The 14,247-nt window shown below is 36.1% G+C and overlaps 1 protein-coding gene across 3 annotated transcripts in view; it reads left to right on the top strand.

Annotated features, from left to right (window-relative positions):
* FERMT2 (fermitin family member 2) overlaps positions 1 to 14,247 on the top strand; it is an 83,087-nt gene that overhangs the window by 40,463 nt on the left and 28,377 nt on the right. For all 3 annotated transcript variants that reach the window (XM_032236605.1, XM_032236598.1, XM_032236612.1), the window contains exon 4: positions 7,027 to 7,161. In XM_032236605.1, coding sequence (XP_032092496.1) covers positions 7,027 to 7,161 — 135 coding nt within the window. The remainder of the gene's footprint in view (positions 1 to 7,026; positions 7,162 to 14,247) is intronic.

The raw sequence follows: 14,247 nt of genomic DNA, 5'->3' as shown, positions 1-14,247 counted from the left end.
GATCGGGATGTGGTCCTGTAGCTGCCTGAGCCACATGACCATTGTGCGGTTGAAATAGGACACTACCATGGCCGCCTTAATGGCCCAGGCAGAAGCGTTGAAGTTCTTACGAAGGGTAAGCTCTGCACAACAGAGATCTAGATCTGCTGGGGGATTCAGGCCTAGATGCCTGCGCCAGTCTTTCTGCCCTAGCCACCTGTTTTTCCAGGGCTTTTTGTCTTCTGGATTCATCCCTAGCAGCAGCTCTGGAAGGGCGCTGGTCGGCTGTAGGCCTGGAGGTCGCTGCCCTGGGTCTAAGCCTGCCCTGGCCCTCCTCCACTAGATTTCCTTGGGCCTGTAGATCTGAAACTGTGGAGGCCATGCCTCACTCACGTGTCTGAGGATGGCTGTGGGTGCCTGCCGGCTTCGATCTGGTTTTGCTGCAGTCGCTTCGTGAAGCCTGGCACGCCTTGTCTTCTGCGGGCTTCCAATTAACTTTCGATTTGGCCGCTGCTGGAAAACATGGCAAGAGGCTGCCGCCCACAAAATCGCACCGAAAATGGCCGCCGTGACTCGTGGGTAAAGAATCGGGAGATTGCAACTATGAAGTGGCTCTGAGGGATTAGCCTTGCGACGAGCCGAGTCTGAGAGACTCCTGCGCCCAGCTTATTTGCAGACCTCCTGTTCTGAGGGCCGCGCTGCACCGGCCGGAGAATCTGATCGGCACGCCCTCTGATGACTAAGCGAGCCGCGGCAAGTCTTTGAAGTCGCGGCAAGGCCCTGGTGGCAGCAGTGCTGAAATCCGATCAGAATTGGCTAGAGCTTTTTAAAAATGATCGCTAGAGCCCGCGTTTGAGCCGTTGCTGTGAATTTAGCGAAAACGGCCTCCGGTGCGCTCAGAAGGAGCAGGCAGCTCTCAGGTTGCCGCAGAGCCTGGAGGCAAAGCCCCATGCTCTCTTTTGTGAGACTGGAATGTCTCTTTGATGGCAAGTTAATTAATTTTAGACTATCCAATAAATCAAATCTTTATCACCATTAATTAATACCTCACTGGAGCCACAGCTAGTGCTTGGACCAAAGACTGAGGGAAACTGGGAGCCGAGAGGGAAAGGAGGATACTTAAGAAAAATCCCTCAGTCTCTGGACCAATCAGGCTGTAACAAACCCTGTTGTAGCCCCACCTGCCGAAACCACAGGAAAATTGTAGAATGCTACAACAGAGAAAATTGCTGTTTCCTATGTTATGCTCCTGACAGAAGGGTGGCTGCAGCATAACCCTTCCCAAGTTACTTTCTTAACAAACAAACAAAAAATACTGCAAATGCTTTGCCATCCCTTTTGTTGGGGTGTTTCCCATGCGACTTTAAAGGATAAAGGACTAGTTTTAAAGGATGAAACATCTTGGAGTCCCATTGATGTAGGAATCAGAGGTGTGAAACTTACGTGATTTACAAAAACAAAATTTAGATTTTGCATTCTAGATTATTTTGCATTTAGTTTTAATATTGCCAACACAGCATTTTTTCTATACTTTTGCTTCTCAAAATTGAAAGCATGCCAAATAGCATCTATTATAATATTTCCATTGTAAGAGGAAACCACTTCTGCACCTTGAATAAAAGCAGATTCTTCTGGATTAAAATAAAATTGTCCACCTCCAATAGCGTCCATTCAAATAGATCCACTTAAAGCCAACTATGAAAGCAATGAGTGCTAGCCAGCATTTGACATCTAAATTACATAGTTGAAATAAGTAGACCAACCATTTCCATTGTATGGTTCTTGAAGGAACGTTTTTTAATTGGATATGTCTGAAGGATCTTTGAACAAACGTAGAAGCAATTTTTGAAAGTTCAATCTCTAACTTTGTTTAGACAAATGAAAGGATAATTCCCACCTTTTAGTTCCAAATCATAATGGTGTCCTTCCAAAACCTCTCTTTGGCTTTTGCCACTTCTTTAAAACTTCAGTCTGTAACTGTAATATTTAGTTATTTTCTTGCCTTAGAAATTAACATTGGCTATTAAATGTTAATGACATCTAAATAAAAAAGATGATAATGCTTACAGATTGAGATTTGGTAACTGCATTCGTGCCATATTCTGGATAGCATTACAGGAATGGTTTGTCATAGTTATATTCCAGAGAATTTTTGGGACTTCCCAGCCTAACTACTAATAGGCATTAAATTCCCAGATGTTTCCCATCCAAGTATTTACTGGAAAGATTTTGCTTACCGTAGTTTATGAGTTCAGCCAAGGTCAGTTTATGTCTGCCCTCCCAGGTAAGGAAGACAGGAAACATGGCCAGATAATTTTACTTTATGTTAAGACTAAATTAACAGAAACATGAAGTCTGAAAGTCTAGATCTCTCTCAGTCACTTTTAACAACCTGATCAACTAGGGAAGATCCTTTCTAAGTTTCTTCCTCTCACCATTAAGCTCGTGCTAAAATGCAAATAACAAAAGTGTGCACCCTGATCTAAAGAGAGGTATAGGATCTACAAAACATTCGATTACTTTCTGGTGCCCTGGTGAAATTTGGATAGCTATTTTATTTCCACTTCTCTGCTTTTCTTGATTTTTAAAGAATTTTCTCTCTGATGCATCACCTATAATGGAGAGAGAAAAATGTTGTGCTATTCCTGTCTGTCACATTAATGATCACTAATATTGATATTATGATGGGAATCATAGGTCAGCACATTTAGAGGATGCTACATTTTACAACATGCCATTGTTTGATATTGAAATATTGCGCAGGGAACTGTCACCTACCTAGAGTACCCAGCAGCAAATATTCTGATCATAATTCTTCCACTTGAAAAAGATAAAATAACCCTAGATATGGAATTGCTGAAATTGAAGAATATATAGGGACATGATTAGACATGAACATTTTCTCTAACATGTAATATACACCTATTATAGGGAAGGAATGCAATTTGCAGAAAGTATTTTCCTTCTAACTACTAATATAGTTGGCAGAGAAAATAACCAAGCAGAGATTTTTTGTTTCAAAATTGAGATATTTGTGAAAATGAGAACCAACAGTTTTTATGTTTTAATACAGAAGCATATGGGGAATATTCTAGTAATATAAATTTTATTCATCTATGATAAATTTGGGAATAGACGCGATGAGATATACAGGCTGTACAAAGTTCAATTCCCATGGACCAATCAAAATGTAGGTTTGCTTTATTATTTTTATTAATTTTTTCAGATGATATTACTATTCTTAGCAATGTTCAAATGGCATGCATCAAATGAATAAAGAAGTGCTTAGAGAGAAAGACAACTTTGAACATTTAATGAGATTTATATAATTGACAACAGTAATGGGGGGGTTGTGTGTGTGTGTGACAAGTATGAATAAAAACAAGCAATTTAGACAAAAAGGACAAAATGATAACTATATTTGGAAATAATAAAATATTTCTTAACATGGCAACCTATGTGCAAAAAACGTATTTATAATTTTAAAAAAAACAGTGTTCCTGAGTATGTCCTTAAACTTAGAATTTATTTTCAGCATCAGATTTATACTGAACTCGCAATTGTTTCAAACAAGTGAATTCTTTTTTGACTGAAGTATCTTCATTTCAACAGCCTGATTTTAGCAGAAAAGATAAATTTATTTCTCACGAGTTAAACTTGAATTAGAAATGATTACTAATATATTGAAAGGCATCCAATGGTATGTGGAAATTAATTTCCAGTGGAAATTAGTTCAAAATAATGAATATTTGAATGCTTCCTATAGGTTTACACAAGGTGGCTGGGTTTTAAATAGTAATTAAGGACTGATAACGTATTTTTACTGAAGATTATAGTAAGTAGTCTTTCAAGTTGAAAGAAGACACTGAGTTGTACTGGTCATCTGTGAACATGGAGGTGGCTCTGCAGCCCCAGTCTGGGAGTGCGAAGTCTAGTACAATATGAGTACTAGGAATCCATTGTTGAAACAACTGTTGCTATTACTCTATGATGACATTCACGGTTTTCCATCATTTATTGGCAACACCTATCTTTGGAGCAGGCTTCATAACACAGGGCTCACCAACTGGTTCTGTCACCAGCCATAGCTTCTAGTTCCCTTGACTGGATGTCACAGTAATGTAGAGTTTCTTTCATAATGTCTTTGTAGCATTTGTATGGACGATCGCAAGATCTCTTTCTGGTCTCCAGTTCATCAACAAGTCAGGCATACAATGGTTGTCCTTTCTAATGACCTGTTACCATGTTTCCCCGAAAATAAGACAGAGTCTTGTTTTCTTTTGACCCCTGAAATAAGCGGTTGGCCTTATTTTTGGGGAGGTCTTATTATTTTTGAGGTGCAGGAAGTAGCAAGCATGGTCACTTCATATTTTCACAGAGGGCTTATTTTAGTGCATGTGCTCAAAAGCCCGATTGGTCTTATTATCCAGGGAGGTCTTAATTTCAGGGAAACAGGGTAGAAGATTATTAAAAGAATTTTTAAAAAGAGAATCTGCCAGGGATTAGGATAAATCATTATGTACCACCACATAAGAACTATTGTGTTATCAAATATAATCTACTAAGAAGTCTTAATCCTTCAGGACAGACAAAGGAATCAGGACACATTTTGTTAATGAATAGGGCAGCTTCTCTGGTGCCTTTTGAATGTATGAACTTTATGTATTTCATGTGCTTCTGTGTTTCAGGTAAGCAGCATCTTTCCCAGTAGCTTTTTGCCTATGCATTATGTAAAGTGAGTTTCATTACTAGAGCTTCCAGTCAGCTGTCTAGTTTTCCTTCAACTTGTATTTATTTCTTCTTTTTGTGGTTCAAAATGCTATCTTTAGTTTTCTCAAGCATTATTCAAATACATTATTTTTCCTTCATTCAGTTCATAGACTTATATTACAACTGGGAAAACCTTTCATAGTTATGAAATGTGGCACCACTATTTTCTTTAACAGATTCCATTAGAGTTGCTTACAGCCACTTAGCACATGTTCTGCAAATGAGGTAGATTCAATCAAACAAATATTCAATCCCTGTCACATTTTAGCAATATTTCTGGGGTTTGCCATAAGCCAAGAAATATTCTTGATTTGCTTATGAATTTTATTTTAGAGTCTTATTTTATTTATTTTTACCACTTAGAGAAGGTTGTTAAGCACTGTGAAGCGGTATATAAGTCTAAGCGCTATTGCTATTATTTATGCACAAAAAGCACAATAAAGAATGCCCTCTTGAAGGTCCCATTAGATGTTGTTTGCCTATATGTCTTTATATTAAAAGAGTTTTTAAATCTGATATTAGCATCAATGTGCTTGGCATACATATTCCAGTTTGCTTTCTGGAAATGGGAACAGGGTTTACAAATTACTGGGATCTGGAATTATATTCTGTTGATTATAGGCCTATGCAGACTGTGTGGGAAATTGTTCAATCTGTCTCTAGATTTGAGATAATGATTTTACTACTCCAGAGGAAATAAAACAAAAGTTTGGGGACTAATCCTTTGTCACTGAGCACAATGAAATGTGCCTCTATCTTTAGCATCATAATATATAAGAGTACGATTGGTTATTTCCATCCAATTGAATAATCTTCACCTGGATAGCTAATCGATAACAAATAATCGCTGTGATAAATTATATTAACTGATGTGGGGGGGGGGAATATTTAAAGAAGCAACTTCTGATCTTCTTTAGGAAGTTACAGGGAATATTTAATATTATTTTCCCTCTCCAAAATTAGGTAACACTTCATACCTTTTTAATCAGTAAATTCAGAAATCACCAGTTCATTTTTAGTCATTTTCAGCAACAACAAAAAAATCCAGAAATAATTTCCAATCTTTTATAAAAGTTGTTCCTTCTCTAATCAAACAGGTCAAATTAGCCATTTCTGCAAGCTGTGTCATCTTCACAGTCCAAAGGTGCCATTGGCTGCTAAGGTGTTGTCATTTAAATACATTTTATGTTACATCCCCAGAGCAAGCATGGGCAGTTTTTTTGTGCCTAAGGTCATACTTCTTTTCAAATTCAGCTAAGAAATATGTGGTGATAAGAGCTTTCTGCACCAGATGACCAGTCTGTTAAAGAGACATGCAGTAGTGAGAGTAATGTAGTATTCCAATTATCTTGAGATATGCTAGGAATCTAACTCTGCTGAGGTAGTTTTCATAGCAATTTAGATTGGATCACTTCCCTCTCAGCCCTCTGCTTAATGGAATGTTGTTTTAAATTGTGATAAAAATAATCCATTAATGGAAAGTTATCTTTCTGTCAGATATTAAAGTTGGAAAAAAAATCTTCGTAATATTTACAGTTGATTCCATTATAATGTATCTTGGCCTCTCTTCAAAGGTTTAAGATGTCTATTAGTAATAATTTGGTATTATGAATTGTTTCAGATTATTTTTAGATGGAAAGGCTTATTCACTAAGTTTGAAATAGCAAAGTAATGTTAAATACTGGAAAAAATACTGTTGATCTGTCCTTTTGTTTATGTAACCACTGATATTCAGATTAGGTTTTAGGATACTAATCACAAATGGAGAAACTTATAAATCCTGGTATCTTTCTCTGAGGCCAGAGCCTAACTGTATAGAGAACATGGTACTGTATGGCTATCACTATTGTGGATTGTTCCTAATGAAGTAGTGATTATTTGAGAAGATTGTCCCAATTGTTTCTTGACCCATGTCCACAATAGTTCATCTGTCTTATAGTAGAACTTCGCTGATCTATTCTGTCCATTACATGTTATAAAATCTGTTTTGGAGGATATTCTAATCTGCAGAAACAGATTTAAGACAACTTTATAGAGAAATAGGAATTCACTCAGCTAAAAAGATATTTGGAGGTCATCGGGCGATTCAAATTATATTTTATTCTTTTCTACAAATGGTATGATGTGTACTATTTAATTATCATTTGAGCTTTATAACCGAAGCATTATGGTGCCATTGTGTTGCAGTATTCATACTATTTTTATATTCTTTAAAATACCAAAAAGCCTTAAAACATTTTCTTTTTTATAATATAATTTCTTATTTTACCTCCATAGACATCAGGCATCCAGAAGAACTCTCTCTTTTAAGAAAGTCCCGTGATTCAAACAAAAAGAAAAAGAAAAGGCTGGATGACCAATATGAGGATGAAACACTTGAGCTGGAAGGACCACTAATCACACCTGGATCAGGTAGAATCCCTTCTCCCAATAGCATGAGTATTGTGAAAAAAGCTTGGCGGTGGGGGGAAATTCTTTCACATTTATTTGTAGTAATTTTGTTTAGTCTCATGATTCCTTGATGGCTATGAGAGGAATGGCATTTCAACCTAAATATGCATTGGAGAACTAAATAATATTTAGAAATTACAGTGTTTAATATCCACTTACTCAGTTCTTACTCAGTGAAAATAGTATTTTCACCATTGATCGTCACTTGAAGTAATTTAGCATGTATTAGCACAATTGTTTTGAGCTTTATGCTAAGTTTGAGGCAATTTTCTGCATATATTCTAGCTTGCTCATTACCAATTGCTCATTATTATTCTGTACTAAATGGGTAGTACCTGAGTTTTAGGTCTGGCGAAGTTCTAACTTATATGACTATTACTTCTCCACTGCTAGCTTATACTCTATTCTCTTACTCCCAGGTAGATCACAGAAAGTTTCAAAATTTTATTTTATTCTTGTTTGTTATTTAATAACAGAGTGTACACATGTTTTTCCCATTTTAAAAACACTGTTGTTCTTTGCTTCTTTAATTATGGAATGGCATTGCTGTATAATTTGCTCTGTGACCTGTTTGAAAAAAAGATTAACTAGAAATGTTGAATTTAAGCAAAATTGGGCAGTTGTAGGATTTCCAAATATTTTAAGAACAGTTGTGATTGAACCTTATACTAAAATGCTAGTGCACTGAATATGGTTCCAAAACAGATTGAGGGGAATTTAAGCTTGCATAAATGAACTGCTGGACAATAGAGAAAACTGTAGGTGGTTTTCAAATCTGGAGTAAAATAGATTGAAATGTGAAGGAAACAAATTCTATATTTGCAGGAACCTCCATAGAAAATGCTTTTTAAGATGCAGTGTTGAAATTCTTTATGGGGGGAGGGCATGATTGAGCACTGAGTTACCAACTTCAGACTATTGGAGTAGGTCATAAACATACCCAAAGTATGTGCTATTCAGAGCCTTGAGTGCCAACAATACTACCTAATATACTGCTCTGTGGACAAGACAGTGTTGTCTGTTATGCATTGGCATAGCAATTGTACCTTTTTAATCATCAACATAGCAATCACTAAAGTTATACCCATATGCTTTAAACAGTTCTACCAGATATTGATTTAAAGTTCTTTGAAAACCTCTATATGTACCCTGGGCCTGCAAAAAAATTCCATCTACTGTAGGATACTGGTTTAAAGAAACAACTCTTTCTATTGTTGTCAGCAGGAACTGCTGATATTCTTCTGAAGTCTGGCAATGCCAGTCCCAGGAACCCCTGTGGAGAAATGTAACAGATCATTTTACTAAAGCAAACCTGAGTGGAAATTTAATGCCCAAAGATCTTTCCTGTCTCCTACTTAAAATGCTATCCTCCTCTTTTTAAATGGCAACCGGAGATGTTATGTGCCAGAAAATGACTTCATATCAAGTGTAACTTTTCCTGCTGCTTTACTGGATGATCAGATGCTTGAAATTAGAATTCTAAACCTGCTTTCTAGAACATCAGGTCCAGTGAAATCATCCGAAGAGATTTGTATAATTACCATCAGTTACCCAGTGTTTTCAAATGTCTACATGTGGATATGTAATTGAAATTCCCAATTTATGCAAGAAAGGGTTTCAAGGAAAATGAAATAATAACTTGAGAGGCGTCTATAATAATGTTAACATGAATTGAAGAGAATCTTGTTTTAGTTGTGTTCTTTTACTTTTCTCTTCCTCTTGTATTCATTTTTGTTTAAAACTTACATTATTTTAAAATTTGAGACCAGTATCAGTGTTTAAAGATTAATTGATGATGGTGTTTTGCCCAGTTAATTTACTTCAAGACCTTTGTATATATTTATCTAAGACAGACAGACAGACAGATAGACACATACAAACAACAAGAAAAACAACAACAACAACAACAATCTTGGACCATTTCTGTTTTCTCAGCACTGCTGTTTTGCTGTAAAGTGAAAAGAGTCAGGAATCCTAAGTCCAGTCTTTGAGTGTTTTTTCTCCCTCCTTTCCCAGATATGTTAAAATTGTGGAGAAGGTTCCCTTTTCCTCCAGTGAAAATGTCCAAACTGGGAAATATTGCAATTACTTGTATGAAGGAATCTCTTTGCAGTTCTTCCCTAGTCTTTTTCTGTTTTGTTTTAAATATAGAACCAGAAATGACGTTATAGCCAGGTAACTGCAAAACCACTTTTATATGAAATGTGAGAAGGGAGTCATCAGATTCAAAAGTTCCAAATTGTATTCCTCAATAGTTTCATGCTGAACAGATGTAAGCATTGGTTAGTCACTTAAGCATGAAAGAGTAATCTGCCAGCACTGTCTTCTGGGCATAACCAGGAAGGGCCAGACTCCTGCAAAATTGTGTCCCAAGGACCAAAGAATTTAAAAAAACCCAAAGAATTAAAAAAAAATGCTGGATGCTCAATAGTACCAAAATCATTAAGAATTTCAAGATTAGTAGACCATGCTCTTCCCATCCAATCTGACATATTATCTGTTCAGGCAACCAAATAATCTTAACAAAATCCAGGCTGGGAACATAATCGAAATTAATTAATTAATGTCCTCCAGATGCATCTGAGGCCTTCATCTTCTTTCCTAGAAATAAAATGTTTCAGATTATCTTACAGTGTTACAGATCTCCTGGATCAAAAAATAGTTTTTTCAATAGGAATCTTACGTTCATTATGCTTATATTCATAAGTACATTCACAGAAATAAACCACATTTACACAACATTCAAAACAGAGACAATAAAGCACCTAGGAAGTAAAAAGGCTAAAATACATCTCTTCCAGCGGCCCATAACCAGATAAACAGGGATCAGTACCAGACAAACAATAACACAGAAAACAATAATCAAGGAACCACTAAGGAAGCAACTATATCTCCACCAAAACTGGCAGGGCAAGCTACTGCACAACCCACCCTCATGCACTGATGATGTTATCCAGTTGGGTAATGAAATATGAGTTGGACTGAGAGAGACAAGGGTATAGAGAAAAAGGAAGACTGCTTTTCTCCCTATACACTATCTTCTCAGCCCAACTCATCTGATATGGTTGTTGTGAGGAAAAGAGGAGGAGGAAGGTGCGTTGATATGTTCACCATCTTGAATTATTTGTATATACAATGAAGCAAACTACATTATTAACCTTTAAATTGCCTTCATGTAGAAGTCCAAGGCGAATCTATTTGACTTTAAGTTGCTCACAGCAATCATGCCTTCCCTTCCAACATCTTGGGGATTTTACACAGAACAAAAAAGCAATGCAAACCTTTGATTATGGAGGTAGTGAAGGCAGAAAAGTGTATACTCTTTGCTGCTTTTTTTCATCAAAGAAGCCACAATCAATGCTTGTTTTGATCCATTGCAAGAATACTGACTTCAGCTATCACCTAGTCTGCATTATTGCTTTCAGTTCCTTAGTAAATTAAGAGGCTGATCTGTCTCTGTGTGTAGGGGAGATTTCTTTAAAACTTGTAGTCAGCAGTTTGGGTTGTCTGAATATTCCACAAATCCGTAAGGATATTTTTCAGCTATTTTCACTTAACACAGAATTATTAAACATTAATTTGTGACTATTCTCTTTCCTGATTATACTGTAAGCACAATTTCAGTATTTATTTATTTAGCATTGGGACAAAATAGCCCTCATCTAAACAGAGAAAAACCATGTGTGTACAATTTATTTGTTTGTTTGAGTTGAAAAATGATGATAGCACTGGGAATTAGGTTTTGAGTTATTCACTTCATTTCAAATTAGTTAAATAGTCATGGATTCTGACCATGCCCTTGCTGCCCACAAAAGAATTCTAGAGCATTTTGTCTATTCTGCTTTAAAATATACACATCACATGTTTTGAATGCCAACTAATAAGTTCTACTTTATGTGTTTGCCTGGTTCCATTAGATTGCATGCTAATGCTTGAGATTCTTTGACCTTCTTAATGATAAAACAGGGATTTTAAGTACACAGAAAAACAGTGGACCAGAGTTGCTCAACCTCATATCTACTGTCCTTGCAAAGATCTAGCTACTCAAGGCCCTACCCTTTCTTCTCACTTATTTCAACATGTGGTTTTTATAAAGGCTGTTGTTCAATAACTGATTCAGCACTCTCAACAAGAGAGCAAATCCACAGATCCTCTTTGAATTCTATTTTTTCTTGCTCTCTGCATTCTTTCAAACAACCTGGGTAATAAATAAGCTAACCTGCTGTTTCGTAACAGTGCTTTTTCTTTTTCTGTTAAAATGTGTGAAGCAAGTTAGGCTTATTTTTCCAAAACAATGATTATTTTGAAATACATTTCTAATACTGGGATGGTTTCATTATGAGTTAACCTGGACTATGCTAAATAAGAATGAAATTTCTTTATTTCAACAAAGAACCAAGATCTAGATACCTCCTTACATATTTAAGAGAGTGCATGAGGTTCCAAGGATGTGGTGGTGTCCTTCGTGTATACACATCTCTTCATTCCCAGACCTCCCATGTTGAGCAGGGAGGACTGTGTGGTTTTGCTTGAATAGCTGATAATAATTTTCTATGCAGTTGAAATTCCACTGAAACAATGACCATGGATATGCAGTTAATCACGTTGAAACACATTTGTATGCAGTTCTCACTCAAATCTTCCTCTTCTGTAAGGAGCATTTCACACTAGAGGATGGGGGTCAATTACACATAAGAATGTAAAAAAGTAGAGTGATTGTGTGAAGCCTCCAACCCCTACACTTTTTCATCTTTAACCTGTTCAGACAAAGTAAGCAAACAGGACATAGAAATTACTGCAAAGAAAGTCATTGTAAAGCATCATGTTTGGATCTTTAGTGAAGAGCAACTCCAGGAAGCCCAATCAGCAATGGGAAAATCTTGAAGGTGGGGAAAGGATTGTTTTGCTGTCCAAAATTGTATACCTCTCTCTACCTTTTCTTTACCCAAGTACATATGAGTATCCTTAATTTTCCTGTGATGTCTGGAAGAATATTTCTTCTGCTTTTGCTTAAAAATGGAAGGAAAAGAAATTTGTGGTGACATGGTAATTTTCTGTTAAATTTCTAGAACTTTTACTGAGGGTTTTTTTTTTAACACAATCATTTTGTGTTTTGGAAGAAGCTGAACTTCTTCCAAAAGAGGCTGAAAATATGGGTGTGTCGTATACACTGAATGCAGCATTTTTTGCCTCCTGAAACCCCGCCCCTTCACCAAAATGGTTGTACATAGCCTTTAGGAAGCTTTCAGAGTGCTCCTGGGGGCTGGGGAGGGCAGAAACGAGTGAAAAATGGGCCGTTTTTTGCTTAATTTTGGCTCCCCCCCCCCCAGTCCCCAGGAGCACTCTATAAGTCTAGTAAAGGCCATTTATGCCCTTTTTTGAATAAAAAAAGGGCCAGCTTTTATGAAAAACAGGCCATTTTTGGGAGGTTTGCAGAGTGCAAAAACTTTTTTAAAAAAATTTGCCTCTTCAAAATCTTGGTGCATCTTATGCTCTGAAAAATACGGTATATTCCTATCTTAAATTTATTATTTATATTTTAGCAACAAGTGACCAATTATAAAATACTTTGCATGTTTGGATGAAATTTTGTTTGTTTATTCAAAAATATTTATGTGGCTGCCTGTTTAACCAGCAAAACTATAATCTCCCAAAATAGTTCAGCTGTTGATTCTTAAAGTCAATTTCAACAATTGCTTCTAAATAATTCTCCCTGTTATTTGTTCCATATGTCATCTAAAACTAAATTGCAAATGAATCCCCAAATAAAATGGTTTTATCAGATAAATATTTTATGAGGATGTGTTCTGATAGTCACAGTAAATTTAATATTAGATTAATCTAGTGATGATGTTATAGAGTTTATAGAAATGATACGATGTAGTATTTAATGTGGAAATAGATATTTTGTGATTAGAACATTTATTTTGCCTTTTCCTCCTAACTACCATCTTAATTAACAGTAAGCATAAGGGAGAATTGGCTTTTCTTCAGCTTCATTTCTTTTTGTTTGAACATTTATCATAAGTTTACCTTAAAATAACTGTATGGCGATATGGGCAGTATAAAATAAATATGGACATTCAGAATTTTGATGGATTTAATTGGATTTGAACAGAGCAGTGGCAGCCCATTTATCATCATTTCCTATGATATTCTCTCCCTCCCTTCCTCCATTTACCTACCTACCTACTTACCTTACCTATCTGAATTTTTGTTACAAAGAAAAGCATTATTTACCAAGTGGTTTGAATAGGCTCTCTGTTCAAGTTGAGGTAGAGATAGCAAATAGCAATGCATGTTTGCTTAATTCCTGCTGTATTGAAATGTACAGTTGTTCCGAACTATTTTAAGAAATATTGGTTTTGAAACTGGAAACCACATACTGTGCTGAAACCAAGCAGCCTGTTTCTGTGTATTTCAGGAATACAAAAAAGGAAAATTACTGCTTTCAGGACTTTTTCAAATATCTTTCCTAAACTAGTAAAATGTTCATGCTCTGACTGTAATGTTTCCATTTCGTATTGTGTAGTATTTTCTTATCATGTCTTTTCATGTGCTTAGTTTTTGTCATGTCCAAATCTCATACAAAAACATAGAAATTAATTTTCTTCCCTCTAATAAACTTATCTCTTGCCATGTGATTTTTTTTTTAAAAAGTAAATTATCTCAACTTGAAATCTTAGTTTTCCGGATTGGATCCTTGAATTATCTTACTACTGTACTTTGCCTTTTTTCATCCTTGTTGTTCTTATTCTATTCCTTTCACTGCCTTCACCTTACTGTCTTCTATTTTCCTTTCTTTCCTTCTTATAGGCTCTGATGTTCTTTACATTGGCCCAGTAAAAGGTGAGGCTCAGGTGGATAGGACTTTTCTCTCCTGTCTTTTCTGCTTCCTGTTTCTCTGAACTATATGACTCTGATAACTAAAGAAATTATTGGCTATATTTTGACCATATGGTGTCCCACAATTGTCTCTCACAGTTGTCTCTCGGCTAAATTTTGACCGTGTCTCTAGGTATTTGTTACAAAATATGTGATTTAGGG

The sequence above is a fragment of the Thamnophis elegans genome, chromosome 1 (genome assembly GCF_009769535.1).
Source record: "Thamnophis elegans isolate rThaEle1 chromosome 1, rThaEle1.pri, whole genome shotgun sequence".
Classification (NCBI taxonomy): domain Eukaryota; kingdom Metazoa; phylum Chordata; class Lepidosauria; order Squamata; family Colubridae; genus Thamnophis; species Thamnophis elegans.
This window is presented reverse-complemented; position numbering and strand designations above follow the sequence as displayed.